Source organism: Anticarsia gemmatalis, chromosome 20, assembly GCF_050436995.1.
Source record: "Anticarsia gemmatalis isolate Benzon Research Colony breed Stoneville strain chromosome 20, ilAntGemm2 primary, whole genome shotgun sequence".
NCBI classification, from domain to species: Eukaryota; Metazoa; Arthropoda; class Insecta; order Lepidoptera; family Erebidae; genus Anticarsia; species Anticarsia gemmatalis.
This window is the reverse complement of record NC_134764.1, coordinates 9,916,762-9,930,818: the sequence shown is the minus strand read 5'-3', so window position 1 is coordinate 9,930,818 and position 14,057 is coordinate 9,916,762. Positions and strand designations below refer to the sequence as shown.

At 33.6% G+C, this 14,057-nt stretch overlaps 2 protein-coding genes across 3 annotated transcripts in view; one reads left to right on the top strand and one right to left on the bottom strand.

Moving 5' to 3' along the window:
• Positions 1-14,057, top strand: part of Rph (Rabphilin) — a 242,387-nt gene that overhangs the window by 17,073 nt on the left and 211,257 nt on the right. The window lies entirely within an intron of this gene.
• Positions 1-14,057, bottom strand: part of LOC142981393 (uncharacterized) — a 103,147-nt gene that overhangs the window by 14,167 nt on the left and 74,923 nt on the right. The window contains exon 6 of one of the 2 annotated variants that reach the window (XM_076127286.1): positions 1,052-1,326. In XM_076127286.1, coding sequence (XP_075983401.1) covers positions 1,052-1,326 — 275 coding nt within the window. The remainder of the gene's footprint in view (positions 1-1,051; positions 1,327-14,057) is intronic. The other variant, XM_076127287.1, reaches the window with a different exon arrangement.

Below are 14,057 nucleotides of genomic sequence, written 5' to 3'. Positions count from 1 at the left end.
AACATTTTTTTATTAAACGACTAATAAATTACTTTAAAATTGTTGTAACAAGAAAAAATATGACGTCAATATTATAATGAAAACTTTGCTTTAGCAACAGCGAAACTAAAATCTATTTGCAGAAAGCTTCGTGAATACATTAAAAGATAAATATTGCATAAAATAATATAAATAAAATATTCTTAAACTAAATGATTTCGGTGCGTTTCTCAATGATTGCTGAAACCAATTTGATTATACAATATGAAATAACAGGGTTAGTGTATTATGTGTATCGACCTGTGATAACAGTCTTGAGTCATGTAGCATCATCGTTATATAAGGTTATATAACATCTGAAACATCGGATCGAATAATTGCTACATAGTACTGTTTTACATATATTAAAGATATTATAATAATAATATATTTGGTTGAATGAGGGATATATTGTAAAGAGGTTTTTATGAAAAATACCTAACATTGACTATACCTATATACTTTTGTGAACTTTAATAGTAATTGTGGTTAATTTATTTAGCTTATCTAAGGGGGACTTTCTGATTTTGTTATGAAATTGTTTTAAAATTCTTTTTTATGTGACCTTAACTTTTTGATAACCCGAACGGCATATAAGATTGATACATCCCTCATTTAACCTAATATACTTGTTTAATACACGTAAATGAATCTGCTGTGAATGAAAATCTGTCTGTATGTAATATATTAATCTTCAATAAGCCATAATTATACTTAAATAAATAAAAACCCATCACTGTCAAACTGCTGGGTAACCCTCTTCCATACCTGGGGCTAAGCTTCAAGCCCTCCACAATGATAAAGTGACTTATAATAACATAATTAATGATTTAATGCATTAATAAATGTTCTACTTCTGGGAACGGTCTCCTCCCGGAATAAAATTAAGGCTGTGTGTTCACCACGCTGACAAAACGCGGGTTGGGGTCCTTGGACTTATAATAATAATATTAAAAATATAGCACAAACTACATACCAAAACCTGTGCACGGTAAGCGGGTACTACCTACGAAAATATAAAGATTTGACTGACCTAATCCTTTTTTACCTGTAGACAACTTTTGCTTCAATTCTGCAGCTAAACTATCATACAAGTTTGCCACGCAGCGTTCCTCGTTGCTCCCGGAGTCTGACTCCCTCGACACTTCACTCCCTAGGGAGGAGTCTGGAGGTTTCTTGGACGATGGGAGGGCTCCCCTCATTTGCAGTTTGCGTTCAATGTCGGCGAATTTCTTCTGGTTTTCTGGCCTCTCTATTAATGCTTGGAGATGTGTGTACAGCATCTCTGCTGTGTGATCTGAGTCACATCTGTGGACAAGAAATTAGATGTTAGTTTGGTTTTGATAGTCAGGTTGATTTTTATAGTTTTTTTTTAATTTAGTTGATGAGGTATGTAGCATAGAATAATCAGCCAGATTAAAAAACGATATTTACTCAACCTTATATGTAATTTTTATTAAGATTTTAATGGTGCGCTCGATAGGAGTTAAAAAAATTTTTATTTACAGAATTTATTTAAATTTTGGGTCACTTCTTCTACATCAAAAAGTTGTATTTATTGCACAAGCAAATACAAGACTACAGTTTTCTAAAAATATAGCTGCATTTTTATTCGTGATTCAATTAAATTAAGAAACATATTTTTATGGAATAATTGTCAAGGTGGTTCATTACAAAGTTCCTGTATCTATCTATGTAAGGTATAAATGTTTTTATTGCAGTTCCGTTTCAAATGATTCAATGTTAAAACTATTAATTTACGCAGGCAATTAATGGCAGTGTTACTAACACTTAACCACACTTAACACTTACATGGTCAATGTCAAAAAACATTCATAAGTGTTATCGATTTACCATAAGTGTCAGTTTCGTATCCTTACTAATATTATAAGTGTGTGTGTGTCTGTTTGTCCTTCTATGTGAAAACAACCTTTTTGGAAAAAAAAATTGCTTGGTGATAGATTATATCCCGGAAAAGGACACATTATATATTTTTACCGTGGGCATAAGCTAGAGATGTCTCTTATCAGCGCAATGACAGACCAGTTTTTTTTTAATACGTATTTCGTCTATTTCACTACCATTAAATCCGTTCCCATTCACTAACTTCAGGTTTCTGATGTACATTTAGCGGTAGTTTATTTATTTAATAGCGATTAAGCTCATATAAAAATGACAGTTTGAACAGATAAACTGCCGCTAAATGCGCTTCAGAAACCGGGCATTAGAAGATATTATTTCTCGGTTTAAAGAAAACAAAAGTGTACCATCCTACACATTTCTTTAACGATTATGACATCTGGACATTAAGCTATCAAGCAGTGAAAGTTCCATATCAATTGGATAAGCTATTTGTGTGGGAACCCTTGACAGACAAACAAACAAACTTTCCTTTTTATTTTATTGTCATTTGTAATAGCGTTATGGGGTATCAAAGAGAGGTACTTTAAATAAAGCACAGTATAATGTGCTAGATGTGGAACTGTACGAAAAGATAGCTTAACTAAATGTATAATATTTATTTTGTTTTACAGGCAAGATTAAGTTTTCTTCACAGGGTGTAGATGAAGGTTTTTGTATGTATGTTGTTATACAGCTACTTGACCAAGCAACGAGTGAAATAACTTTGTTTTTGTGTATTACACAAAAACGAAAAAATTAATTAAATTAACTAAGGTATGGAAGAGGTATGACCGGCCCCAAAAAATTAAAATTTTATAAAATCATACGTCCCCAAACGCATTTATAAATATTTTCACTTTCAAACTAGAAATAAATAGGATGTGCCATTTAAATATTTAACTCATTTTTTATTTCAATTACAATTAAGTTCACGCGCGACGTATTCTTTCCGAAAGTGATATTAAATCATGCTTCGCCACTCTATGTTTGAAAAATATATGTATTGAAATAAATAAAATCAATCAATTTTGCCTTTCCACACACAGCAAAATATATTAACTTAATATATCTCAGTTAAAATATGCAATCTTCTATTAAGATCAGCATATAACATAAACAAACATCACCCTTGCATCGTAGGACGGATATGTCGTAAGTGCCGCGGGCGGCCCTTTAACATAACACGTTTGTATATTGCGTCATTGTCGCAGGCTTATATAATATTATGCATAGAGTTATTAGTACCTACTGGTTGGGAAAGGGGCGGAGTTTGAACGCGATAGAATATATTCAAATACATAGTTTAAAGTACTCATACTATAATATTTGACGACCTCTGTGGTGCAGTGGTTAAGGTGGTCGCCACACCACTACCATTGTGTTGGAAGACCGTGGGTTACATTGCCTCCCTCTATGGGAAAAGATGTTTTTTATGTATGTATGTGTATGTATAAATATTTTTTGGTATTACTAGTCACTGATGTACGTATTGTTTATCAAGAAGAGTCTGGTCAAAAATAATTTTGGGAAACAAACGGGAATACAGTTATTTAAATGTTGTAAAAAAGGGCAATATTGTAAGTCGAGCATAACTTACACAAAAATTGATTACTTAACTTAATAATGATAGAAATTAGTAATGCGTTCGATCAGGACGATTCCATTTCAATTGATATACACAATCATTATTAAAAGCATTAATATAAAATATTTAATCACCAAAGCATTTATTGATTAAATATTTTATATTTTCATTAAAAATAATATAATAAATTGCAGCTTCAACATTATAAACGACAGCTATACAAACACCTCCATTTATAAAATTCAAAATAGAAAAAAGTGTTACGTCACGACATCGAACCCCATACAACCCACAAGATAAATAGTCATTTTAATATTATTCAAGCCATCTCCGGTGGTCTATAATACTTGAGTATTTATTACATCATATTTAAATGTCAAAGTATTTGAATTTATAATCTGTGCTTGTGTCATGTGTGCAAGTAACCCTTTAATGTATGGGTGAAACGAGTTGATAGACCGCTTTAGTGCTTGGTTGTTGGGAAAGAGTGTGACTGATAGTATTAGGATGGATATCTGGTTTAGGCAGGGTTGATTGGGTGAAACACTCGAAGGTCAATGTGCAAACAAATGGGTGTTATCTAGCCCCATTTTAGGTGCATTAATTAGTATTAGTATCTTTATAACACTTTAGGGAGTCATCAAATCAAAATTTCATAAAATTCATTTATTTTAAAACGTAAATAATAATTTTAGCATAGTAAACTATTTCTGGGTACTACACATCGTTACTTCTAAAGTGAAATAAATTTGACTGTGTTATATACACATGTTATTTGCCAAAAGCAAAATAAAAAATCCAAAACGTTTCCCATAAAAATGCTGTCACAAAGAAAGAAGCAATTTAATATGTAACACAAATAGATCGACAAAAACATTGACATTTCCAATAGAAATATCAAAATACTTGCCAGTTCAGTTCATCACACGATATTGCATTCCAAACAACATTTATATTAATAAGGTCACATTCTTAACTATCACCTGTTTTAAAATTGAGGCGCTCATAGCTAGTTGCGAACACCGGTCTGTAAACGATCTGTGGGTTAAACAACGCTTGGCTCGGCCATTCTATAGATGGGCGACCGCATAGTGGTGTTTGTTTGAACTGAGCCCCTCCGTGCTTCGGAGGGTACGTAAGAAGAAAACTGTCTTCAAGCCGCTTGTAGCTCTAGCGGCTTGAATAACTTTGCACTAGGTTGACTATTAACCACACGAAAAAGAAAATAATCGTTTTAAAAACTATTATCGAGTAGCTATCGAGAACTCATCGAGTACAGCGCCTCTAGTGAACGTTACGGGAACTAGTTTAATGAATTTGACATTTTGTTCTTAGAATATCGACTATTCGTCTGAAATACCTACATAAACTATGATGGTATTAAAACTGTTACGGGTTTGAGGGAGAGCAGAAAAACTTTTCTATCCTTAAGAAAACTCTTGCCCTTAATACTTCTTATACAGATGTTGAATAAGAAATTGCATTTTACATCGATGTAGAAATATTAGTCCTTTGTGTATGGATGTCGATGCGAACTATGTATGTGTACATGTATCGATGTGTCGTTTAATTGAAAAATATGCAGTCATATAACGCACTCGACAACGGAAAACAATAATTATACGCTCCAATGATAATTGTCGAGAAATTCAGCTAGCGTGATCGACTTGATTGAGAATGAACGTGATTGGATGACTGTTACACCGTTCTGTCGTTTTTGAAAGAATGTCGAACGAAAATCGTAAGTTTTATTGCAGAATTAGTGATCTATGTAATTACTGTGATTAAGTTAATTGGAATTTCTTAGTAATAGATATTTTTTGCTCTCCACTTCATTTTACACTAGCACATAAAATCACTGTATTTCTGTCTATCTGTGCTGTTACATGTCTGTACCGGTATGTTGTTATAGCTACAAACAGATACAGAAAGAGGATTTTGATACATTATTGACGATATCAAGAAATAAAAAATCGAGCAGCGCTCCTAACCTGTTCTAAAGGAACTATTTTTTAACAGTCAAACTAAAGAACGATGCTACAAAACGGGTACAGAGAAGCTACTTCCAACCACTATTGGCGGTAAATTATACTTATTCTAAGAAACATTTATCAGCGCCCCTGGTGGAGTTTAAAGGAACTATATTTTAAATTGTCAAACTAACAATACATTAAAACGGATAAATGTGTTTAGACGTAACAATAATAGCGTCCATCCGTTCCTTCACCTGCACTCCTCTCTCTAATCCCGCGTTTTTATATCTTCTCTTCCCCACAGCAGCTTGCAGCTACATTCAGGCACACAAACTAATTTGGCGCGTGAAGTAGAAAATTGCGCTACACTTGGGTGTGTGTGTCGGTACAGTCGGCCACAAAAAGAGCAGCTACACTACAATGTTCGGCTCAAGTGAAGAATGCTGACATTTGAATGTCAAGGATGTTAGTGCATTCCTGTTTATTGTGAGCATCGCGGATTATACGTAGTTTTGTTAATAAGACTGTTTTATTACTATTTAGCTTCACTATATCTTTCAATATTATGTATTTTTCTTGTGGTTTAAGGAACCTTTTCATATTGTTTGTTAGTTAGAGTAGTTAATTTCATAACTTTAAACTGTACTGTTTTCTACATGGCGATCTTTACAAATAGTTATTTTCTGAATAAAAACCATAATGAATTTAATTTAAAAAAATATTTGATAAGCCCGTTTTTTCCAGGTTATTTAGATATTTGTTCACTAGAAAATACCAGCTTGATATTTGTTTCAGTAAAAGTTTTTTATTAAATTGCCCATCTGTTATACTCTAACATGATCTTAATGTATCTAGAATAGAATATTAAGGGTAAATAATTTTAGTGCGCTCACGATACATTTTGGATAATGCATTTGCAAGTTAAATACGTTTTGAAACCGGATTAAAAAATAAACAAAGTCTAACCTCTTTAAAATTTACCTCAAAGATGCAACAACGACCTTTGGTACAAAACATAAGATTTATGTGTACATTTCAGTTGCAAGCGTTACAATTGGCCAATGTGTATTCAATGGAGCTTTGGTATCGCAATATTTACAATCTCCAGCAAGAATGTGGAATTATTTACATTATTTTATATACTGTTTGTGTGGTTTTGTTTGTTTGTTTGTCTTTTGCTTAAGAATTTGATTATATGAGTTTTTTATAGGATGGTAATGGAAGTTACTTGTTATTTGATTTTTATTATCTTCAGGTAATTTTTTTCATTGATGCTCAAAAAAATACTATTTCTGGCGATATAATACTTCGCCAGAAATAGTATTTTTTTATGGTACTGAAGTACTTCATTTTCGTGTTTTCTTTCGCTCTTTTCTTGTCTTTACATTTAAAAAGTACCTAACTATCTTTAAATTCCTAGGAAATAAAAGTTTTCTATAGAATATTTTCAGAAATCTTTTGAGCTACATTTTAGGCACTAAACACCACAAGATTTTGGATCTCAATGTTAAAAATAACATCAACACAAACAACATCTCCCTACTATCATAGCATCAGTGAAAGACAAAAAGCCAGTAAACTACAAGTAAAACCACGCACAACAGCTATCGTACCCACACAAAGAATGCGTGCTGTTGACAACGGGCGCGAACGGCGAAGGTTGGCCCTCTCGTAGGCGATGAGATAACCTGTCACTCTGATGCACTGCACCTCAAGGCTGGCAACATACTGTACATTCTTAGCTTTTAATATCATATACTAACTCTTGTCTACGTCTCTGTCTGCATGAACTAGGGTCACAGTCCGTAGGGTATTTGACTACCAGTCAAATAAGCTTCTTTTTATAAAACGTCAAAAACACTGTATAGAAATACGGTGTAGTGACGTCACAGTTTCGTTTTTTCGTTGGTATAAAATGAGTGTCTGATAAACTGTTTCTGTCTGTAATAATTTCAGTTTTAACATTGTTTACGAAAAAAGTTATGTAGTCTGGGCGTTTCAGATGAACCTTTTACAAGTGCAAGATTAAGAATTTTTCGTTAACCCAGTCATCTACCCAGTTTTATTTCTTTATTTTAATGATCTCGGACCAAATCATGGCCAAAAGATAGTATTTCTATAGGTAAGTCTTATTTTGGTATATAAACTACAACACTACGAAGTTTCATGCAAATTTGTTCAATAGTTTTGGAGTGATTGAGTAACAAACATCCATCTAAATATTCAAATTTTCCCTTGAGAAAAGTTGCAATGTGAGGTAAAATTGATGATAAGGTGTTTCACAAGAATCAATTTTAGGTCCATACTAAACTTACAGCGTTGTGCACGGACCCGTTATAGGTTCACACCAAACTCTCTCTCTCTCTTTCATGCTATGAATCCCATATGGTAGTGGCGTCCACTCAATCATTAAGCCACGTCAAGGGCTTCGGGCGGCTTGAGCAACTTTGACACTAGGTTGACCACTAACCATACGATAAGAAGAAGAAATCATTAAAATTATAATACCACGTAATAAAAAAGCCTCTTCTCCAGTTACTAGTGAGTAAATAAGATGCAAATCAATTAAGTATCTGATGATGTTGTAATTATATTATTATCCTGTTGCGATCTGACCTCAGAGACGAATCTGTCTGTGAATCACGATCCACCTGGCATTCTAATTACGAATGTCAAGGACAAGTGATCTTAAATGAAATATTTATTTAAATAGAAGAAATAAAGCCAGGAATTAATTGTGTTGTGAAGGACTTGACTGACATAGAAATTACGAAAACAAAATATAGAGTTAAAGAGATATTACTAGGTAACTATAGAGAGATGAAAAGAGATACTTTATACTAATGTGGTGCTATTTAATGTTAAACTAAATTGTGTTTGAAGTGTTGAAAAAGGTGTAGCAATATTGGTTGATGACGTAATAACGTTTATTAAATCGCACAAAACGATAATTTGTGTAAACCAGAGGAGATATATAAAAGCGGCGTATATAGGAATAGGTGACAAAGATTGATAATATAGTATAACTAGCGGCCGTCCGCGACTCCGTCTGCGTGGACTTGAGAGAACTATCTCTCTCTCTCTTCCATGCTATGAGTCCCATATGGTAGTGGGGTCAGCCTTCCTGGTCTTTCTCCTCCACTTCGCTCTATCCTGGACATTGTCTTCGGTAACCTCACACTCACACACTTGAGAGAACTATACAATAGATAATTTAATCAGTTGAAAATCTAAGAAGATTTATAAAAACTTTCAGCCGGATGAAATTTATCACAATCCTTTCTTACGGGATAGACACAGGTACAGATTAGACGCCTATTTCTAACACTAAATAACTTGAAAGTGCAAATACCAAAGACATAACATAAAAATAAATAGCCTGCACACAAATATTGTGTAAGTTTTAACAGTTCCGGCACACAAGTTCAAAATGTTTGTCATGATGATATCATATGCTGAGATGAATTATAACCTCTGATATAACTGACTACAGTAGTACTCGCTATGTCATGGAGTTTAACGATATTATTTTGAAAAAAGTAATAAACATATTTTGATACGAGATGGATGTTAGATAGATTGAACTGTACTAACTTAGATTGTAAAGTGTAGATAATAATGTATATTGGGAATAGGATGGCGAAGGTAGATACACAGGCCTACTAGTAATTAATTTATGATACTCTTTTACTCAAAAAGTCCTGATAAAATTAAAAAAAAATTGACGATCTAACAAATAGATAGTTTTGCCCCAAAACATTTTCCCGCGCGGTTGAAGCCGCAAGGAGAATCTTGTAACTTATGAATCTGATCTTATGAAATACAATTAAGTATTATAAAAGTCCTATGGCATGAATGTCTTGGGAAGAACCTCTGCCTATGAAATATGACGTAACTTATAAACAAGTCAGTCAAGAATCACCAACAAAAGGCAGATCTTTGACTCGTACCCAAAAAAAGAATCGTCGACAATTTTAATTTTCTCTTCACGCTTTAATAACAAACTATCCATTTAACACCCAAACGTGTTCCATTGTTAACGTAAAACTTATTTGAACACAAAGTGAAAGTCATTTTTTATCTGTGCGCCCGCCATTTTCAAACAGCTGTCAAAAGTCGCGCGCTGTCATACCGCGTGAATTACTTGTACGGACGTGACCATTGACGCGGTGAAAGGATTTTATAAAAACATTTGACGTAGTAAAACGTCGATGTATGTGTTAGTTATATATTTAGAGAAATAATAGGTTTCTATGTCTTTGCTACAGAGGTCGTCCTATTCACCTTTGCGCTAGAAAATGATCATATTTGTATTTATTAGAAAGTAAACTATCCTTGGTTTTTATATGAGGTAGGTATATTGTGGTTTGGTTACACCTTGTCTTGACTGATTAATCAATAAATGTTAAATCGTTTAGAGATATTAGGTGTTGATTAATGAAAGTATTTGTATAGATTAGAAAATTTGGTCTTAAATATAAGAGGTTAATCCCTAGATCATTTAAATAATTTTCACTTGCTGATGAATTCATTTTGTTCGCATTTTTTGTTGCATGTAACAATTTAAAATATTTACAAAGTTTAGCTTTTCCTTTTTATTGAGTTGGTTCAAACTTATTAAAACCCAGTCTTATGGCCAATTAGAAGACTTTTGAATAATTATCAGATAGCTATCTTACCTAGAGGAATTTTTAATTAGTATTTTGAATCTTCAAACATTAGCAGAGACTAAATTCATTCGATACATTATTAGACACTTAACACAAGCCGAGTAACTAACCAATAGGTAGGTAGTAGTAGGTAGGCAGTAACTCGCGCTGATTAGCGGTCAATAACCTAGCCCATCTTTCAAACTCATAGCCTAGCAGTAGGAGAGTAATAGGATAAATTATAGTAATATTCCAATTAATATCTCTCATGTGCTCTATACATACTAGTTTAATTTAGACGTCCATAGCCAGTTGCGCTCACCGCTCGTTAAACGATCTGTGGGTTAAGCAAACGTTGGTGCGGTCATTCTATAGATGGGTGACCGCATAGTGGTATTTGAACTGGGCGTCTCCCTGCTTCCGAGGGCACGTAAAAAATCGGTACCGGTTGTTGTCAATTAAGATAACAGTCGTTAAGCCACGTCAAAGGCCTTTCGGGCGGCTTGAACAACTTTGACACTAGGTTGACCACTAACCATACGATGAGAGAGAGACTAGTTAAATCAAGTTTCTTTGCCCTCAAACCCTCCAACAGGGACCCTAATACAACGTTTATCTGACCACTTTGTATGCATCTACAGGATTGCTTACAAAGTATTTTTATGTGGATATTAAGCTGGTTTCATTAGAATTCTAATCAAATCTGTGACTATTATATACGGGTCGTTCTAACGCTCGTTAGGATGTAACTGGTTGTGTGAGTTTTGTAGGGCTGGCTAGTGTGTATAGGCCATGTTCTTTCTTTAGTCTTATTCCTACGAATGTGGTGAAAGATTATGATTCAGGTAGTACCTTGCATGCCTAAAATTTGTTTAATACATTTATTGAGAGCATGCAAAGTCCCCAACCCGCACTTGGCCAGCGTGGTGGACTCAAGGCCTAACCCCTCCGTCGTTACGGGAGGAGACCCTTGCCCAGCAGTGGGACAGTAATGGGTTAAATTTATTTATTTAGTAGTATTATCAAAGAAAGAGGCATGACGGAGCTCAGCAGTGCGACATTCCATACTCTGTTTTTGAAAATTAATAATGAATGTTCCTTATGGGTTCTAGCAAAGAATAATCATAAATCGATGCAGTTATTAATTAAGTGTTATAGGATTGAATGGGTTGTGTAAAAGGTGTAGAATTTCATTAAATATTTGTAGAAATTTGGTTTTAAGGCCGATTTCCGTAGCCGACGTTTAATAAAATTATTGTTTACAGCAAAATATTTAATGAAATTCTTAATTTATTTAATTTATTTTAGTACCTCTGCCAATGTCTGAAGTGGAGGGACTTGTAGTGAAATGAGGCAGAGATACTTTACAGTCGGATAATGTTGCATTTTCAGGTATTGACACTGTATAAAATCTAACAAAAATAGTCATCTTCAAGTAAAGTATGCTGAAAAAATTAAATTAATAATGTTCCTAAGGTTTTCTAAGGCTAGTTATCAGCCCTACACTCTCAGGTTATTGACAGGGACTACCGGTTTGAACCTTTTTGCGTCTATTACTAGCGCAGCGGTTTAATTTACTATCTCAGTATCAGAGCTTAGATTATTCCTAGGTCTAGATTACAGGCTTGATAAGTGGGCGTTTACATACACTTAGAGCTTAGTGTTTTATATTTGTAAAGGTCGATAACCTGTTGAAGATGGTAAATACAATATTTTAGTGGAATTTTAACTTCAAATTATTTATTTGTTAAACGGGATAATATCTATCGATATAGAAACGTTTATTACTCTTTCAAGCAAAAACTACTAAATGGATTCTGATGGAATTTTGCACGAATATAGATAGTAAGTACTCGATTAACATGCACTTTTTCCAAAAACTTTATCTTCAAAAATGGAAGAGCTACATAAAAATTCAAAGGAAATATATATATTTTTTATTTTTTGAAAATGTATCTCATAGAAACCGCCTAATGGCCTTAAAAAATAAAAAAAAATAGTTGCCGACTTAAAATAGTGGTTAAAAGTTTCTTGTACTTCTTCTCATTAGCCCTACCTTTATATGTAGGTGCGGTATCCACTCTTTGTACTATTGACTATCATAAGTGTTAGTACTTGACCTATATGAATCAATTATTTGATTTTAACAATGAAAAATGAAGTTAAAGATGTAAGCACGCGAAAAAAGCCGCAAGCAAAAGCTAGTATATACCTACATAGATATAATAAAGAGTCTACGCCTACCACATTCCTATAAAATTAATCAATCAATACCTCATAACACAATAGTTTACCATATAGGATTGAACTCACCACCATTGAGCTGTCAATCAATCACACCACACCACTGAACCATTGTGGTATCAATTATAAACGTACTAATTGACAGTTCGGTACTTTGTCTTGTGAGGTTCGATTCTCGGATGATTAATATTAAAGTTCTGAGAAGAATAATTGGTTTAACGGTTTAAGAATTAATTACTACACGTATTATTATATGTTAAGTTAACAATACAATAATGGATGCTATTGACAACTTTTGATATGTAAATGATCTGAATATTTGTACAGTATGGGAATCAAATTCACGTCTTATCCATACTTCCATACTAATATTACAAACGCGAAAGTAACTGTGTCTGTCTGTCTGTTACTCAATCACGCCTAAACTACTGAACCAATTTGCATGAAATTTGGTATGGAGATATTTTGATACCCGAGAAAGGAGATAGGCTACTTTTTACCCCGGGAAAATGACGCATTCCCATGGAAAAAATAGGTGATGGACGAAGTCGCGAGTAAGAGCTAGTGTTGTAATAAAATCCGGAAGAATAATTTTGGGAAACACAAAATTTTATTTCACCTGGGAATCAAATCCCTGATTCTCTTGCAATCATAAAGTCTGCTTATGTCGGCCTCTTGTCTATGTCGTTCCGAGCTGTTATCACTGCTAAGTTACGTTAAAAGTTATTTTAAAAGTTTGAACAACTTTGACACAAACACAAAATATAAAGAAAGTCTTATCTACATATTAGCAAAGACCGTTATTTACCAATTCTCAAAAGCACTTAAGACGTTCTAAAACTATGAAGCAAGTTGACATATCACGTTTGAGCTCATCTTGAGGTCATAACGCCATCTATTGGCGGGAATGTGTTACGAGACACAGTTACTATGTCCTTATGAGTTCAAAGCGTATCCGGATGTGTTAGAAATTATTATTGAGAAAGAAAATTAAATAAGAACTCTAGTCTTTATACCAGTTTACGATTAAACATAAAGTGGTTATACTGGGAGATTTAAATTTTTGGGTAAGTATTTTACATATTTGATAGGAAACGAATGCATATTATTGGCCCAACTGAACACAGTATCCACACAAAATGTGATAGGTTAATTGGACATAGAAAATAGTAATTTTCCAAAAGGTTATTTCAATGATCTATTGGAAAACGCTACCTCTATATTAGTCTATATCCTTCAGAGAGTCCGAATGAAGTTACTTTTACCGTTACTAAGATAGCCAACGGAAGGACATAAACATGATTTTATGCACTGTGATGATAACAATTTTCCTAGGGACCATTTCCATGCGGACGAAGTACAACAATTATCCAAACCACTATTTCCACCAAAGAAGTCGCGTGAAGAATCTAGCTAATAGCACAAAGAAACCTCTGCACTTATGAGAACTGATGTATAATATTTTGCAACAACAAACCGGCAAAGACTTTCAAAGATTTACAATATTCGTTCCCAAGTTAAAATATTATAATAAATTAAAAGGTATTTTCATTTAAAATAAACACAAAACACTGTAATATTTCAAAGGTTGTTTAAACAAAGCGTACAAAGGTTTGAGGCATCTTCACCTGACATTTACGATGTTGCAATGTGCTGCCATCTATGTACAGAGTTGCGCAAACTCTT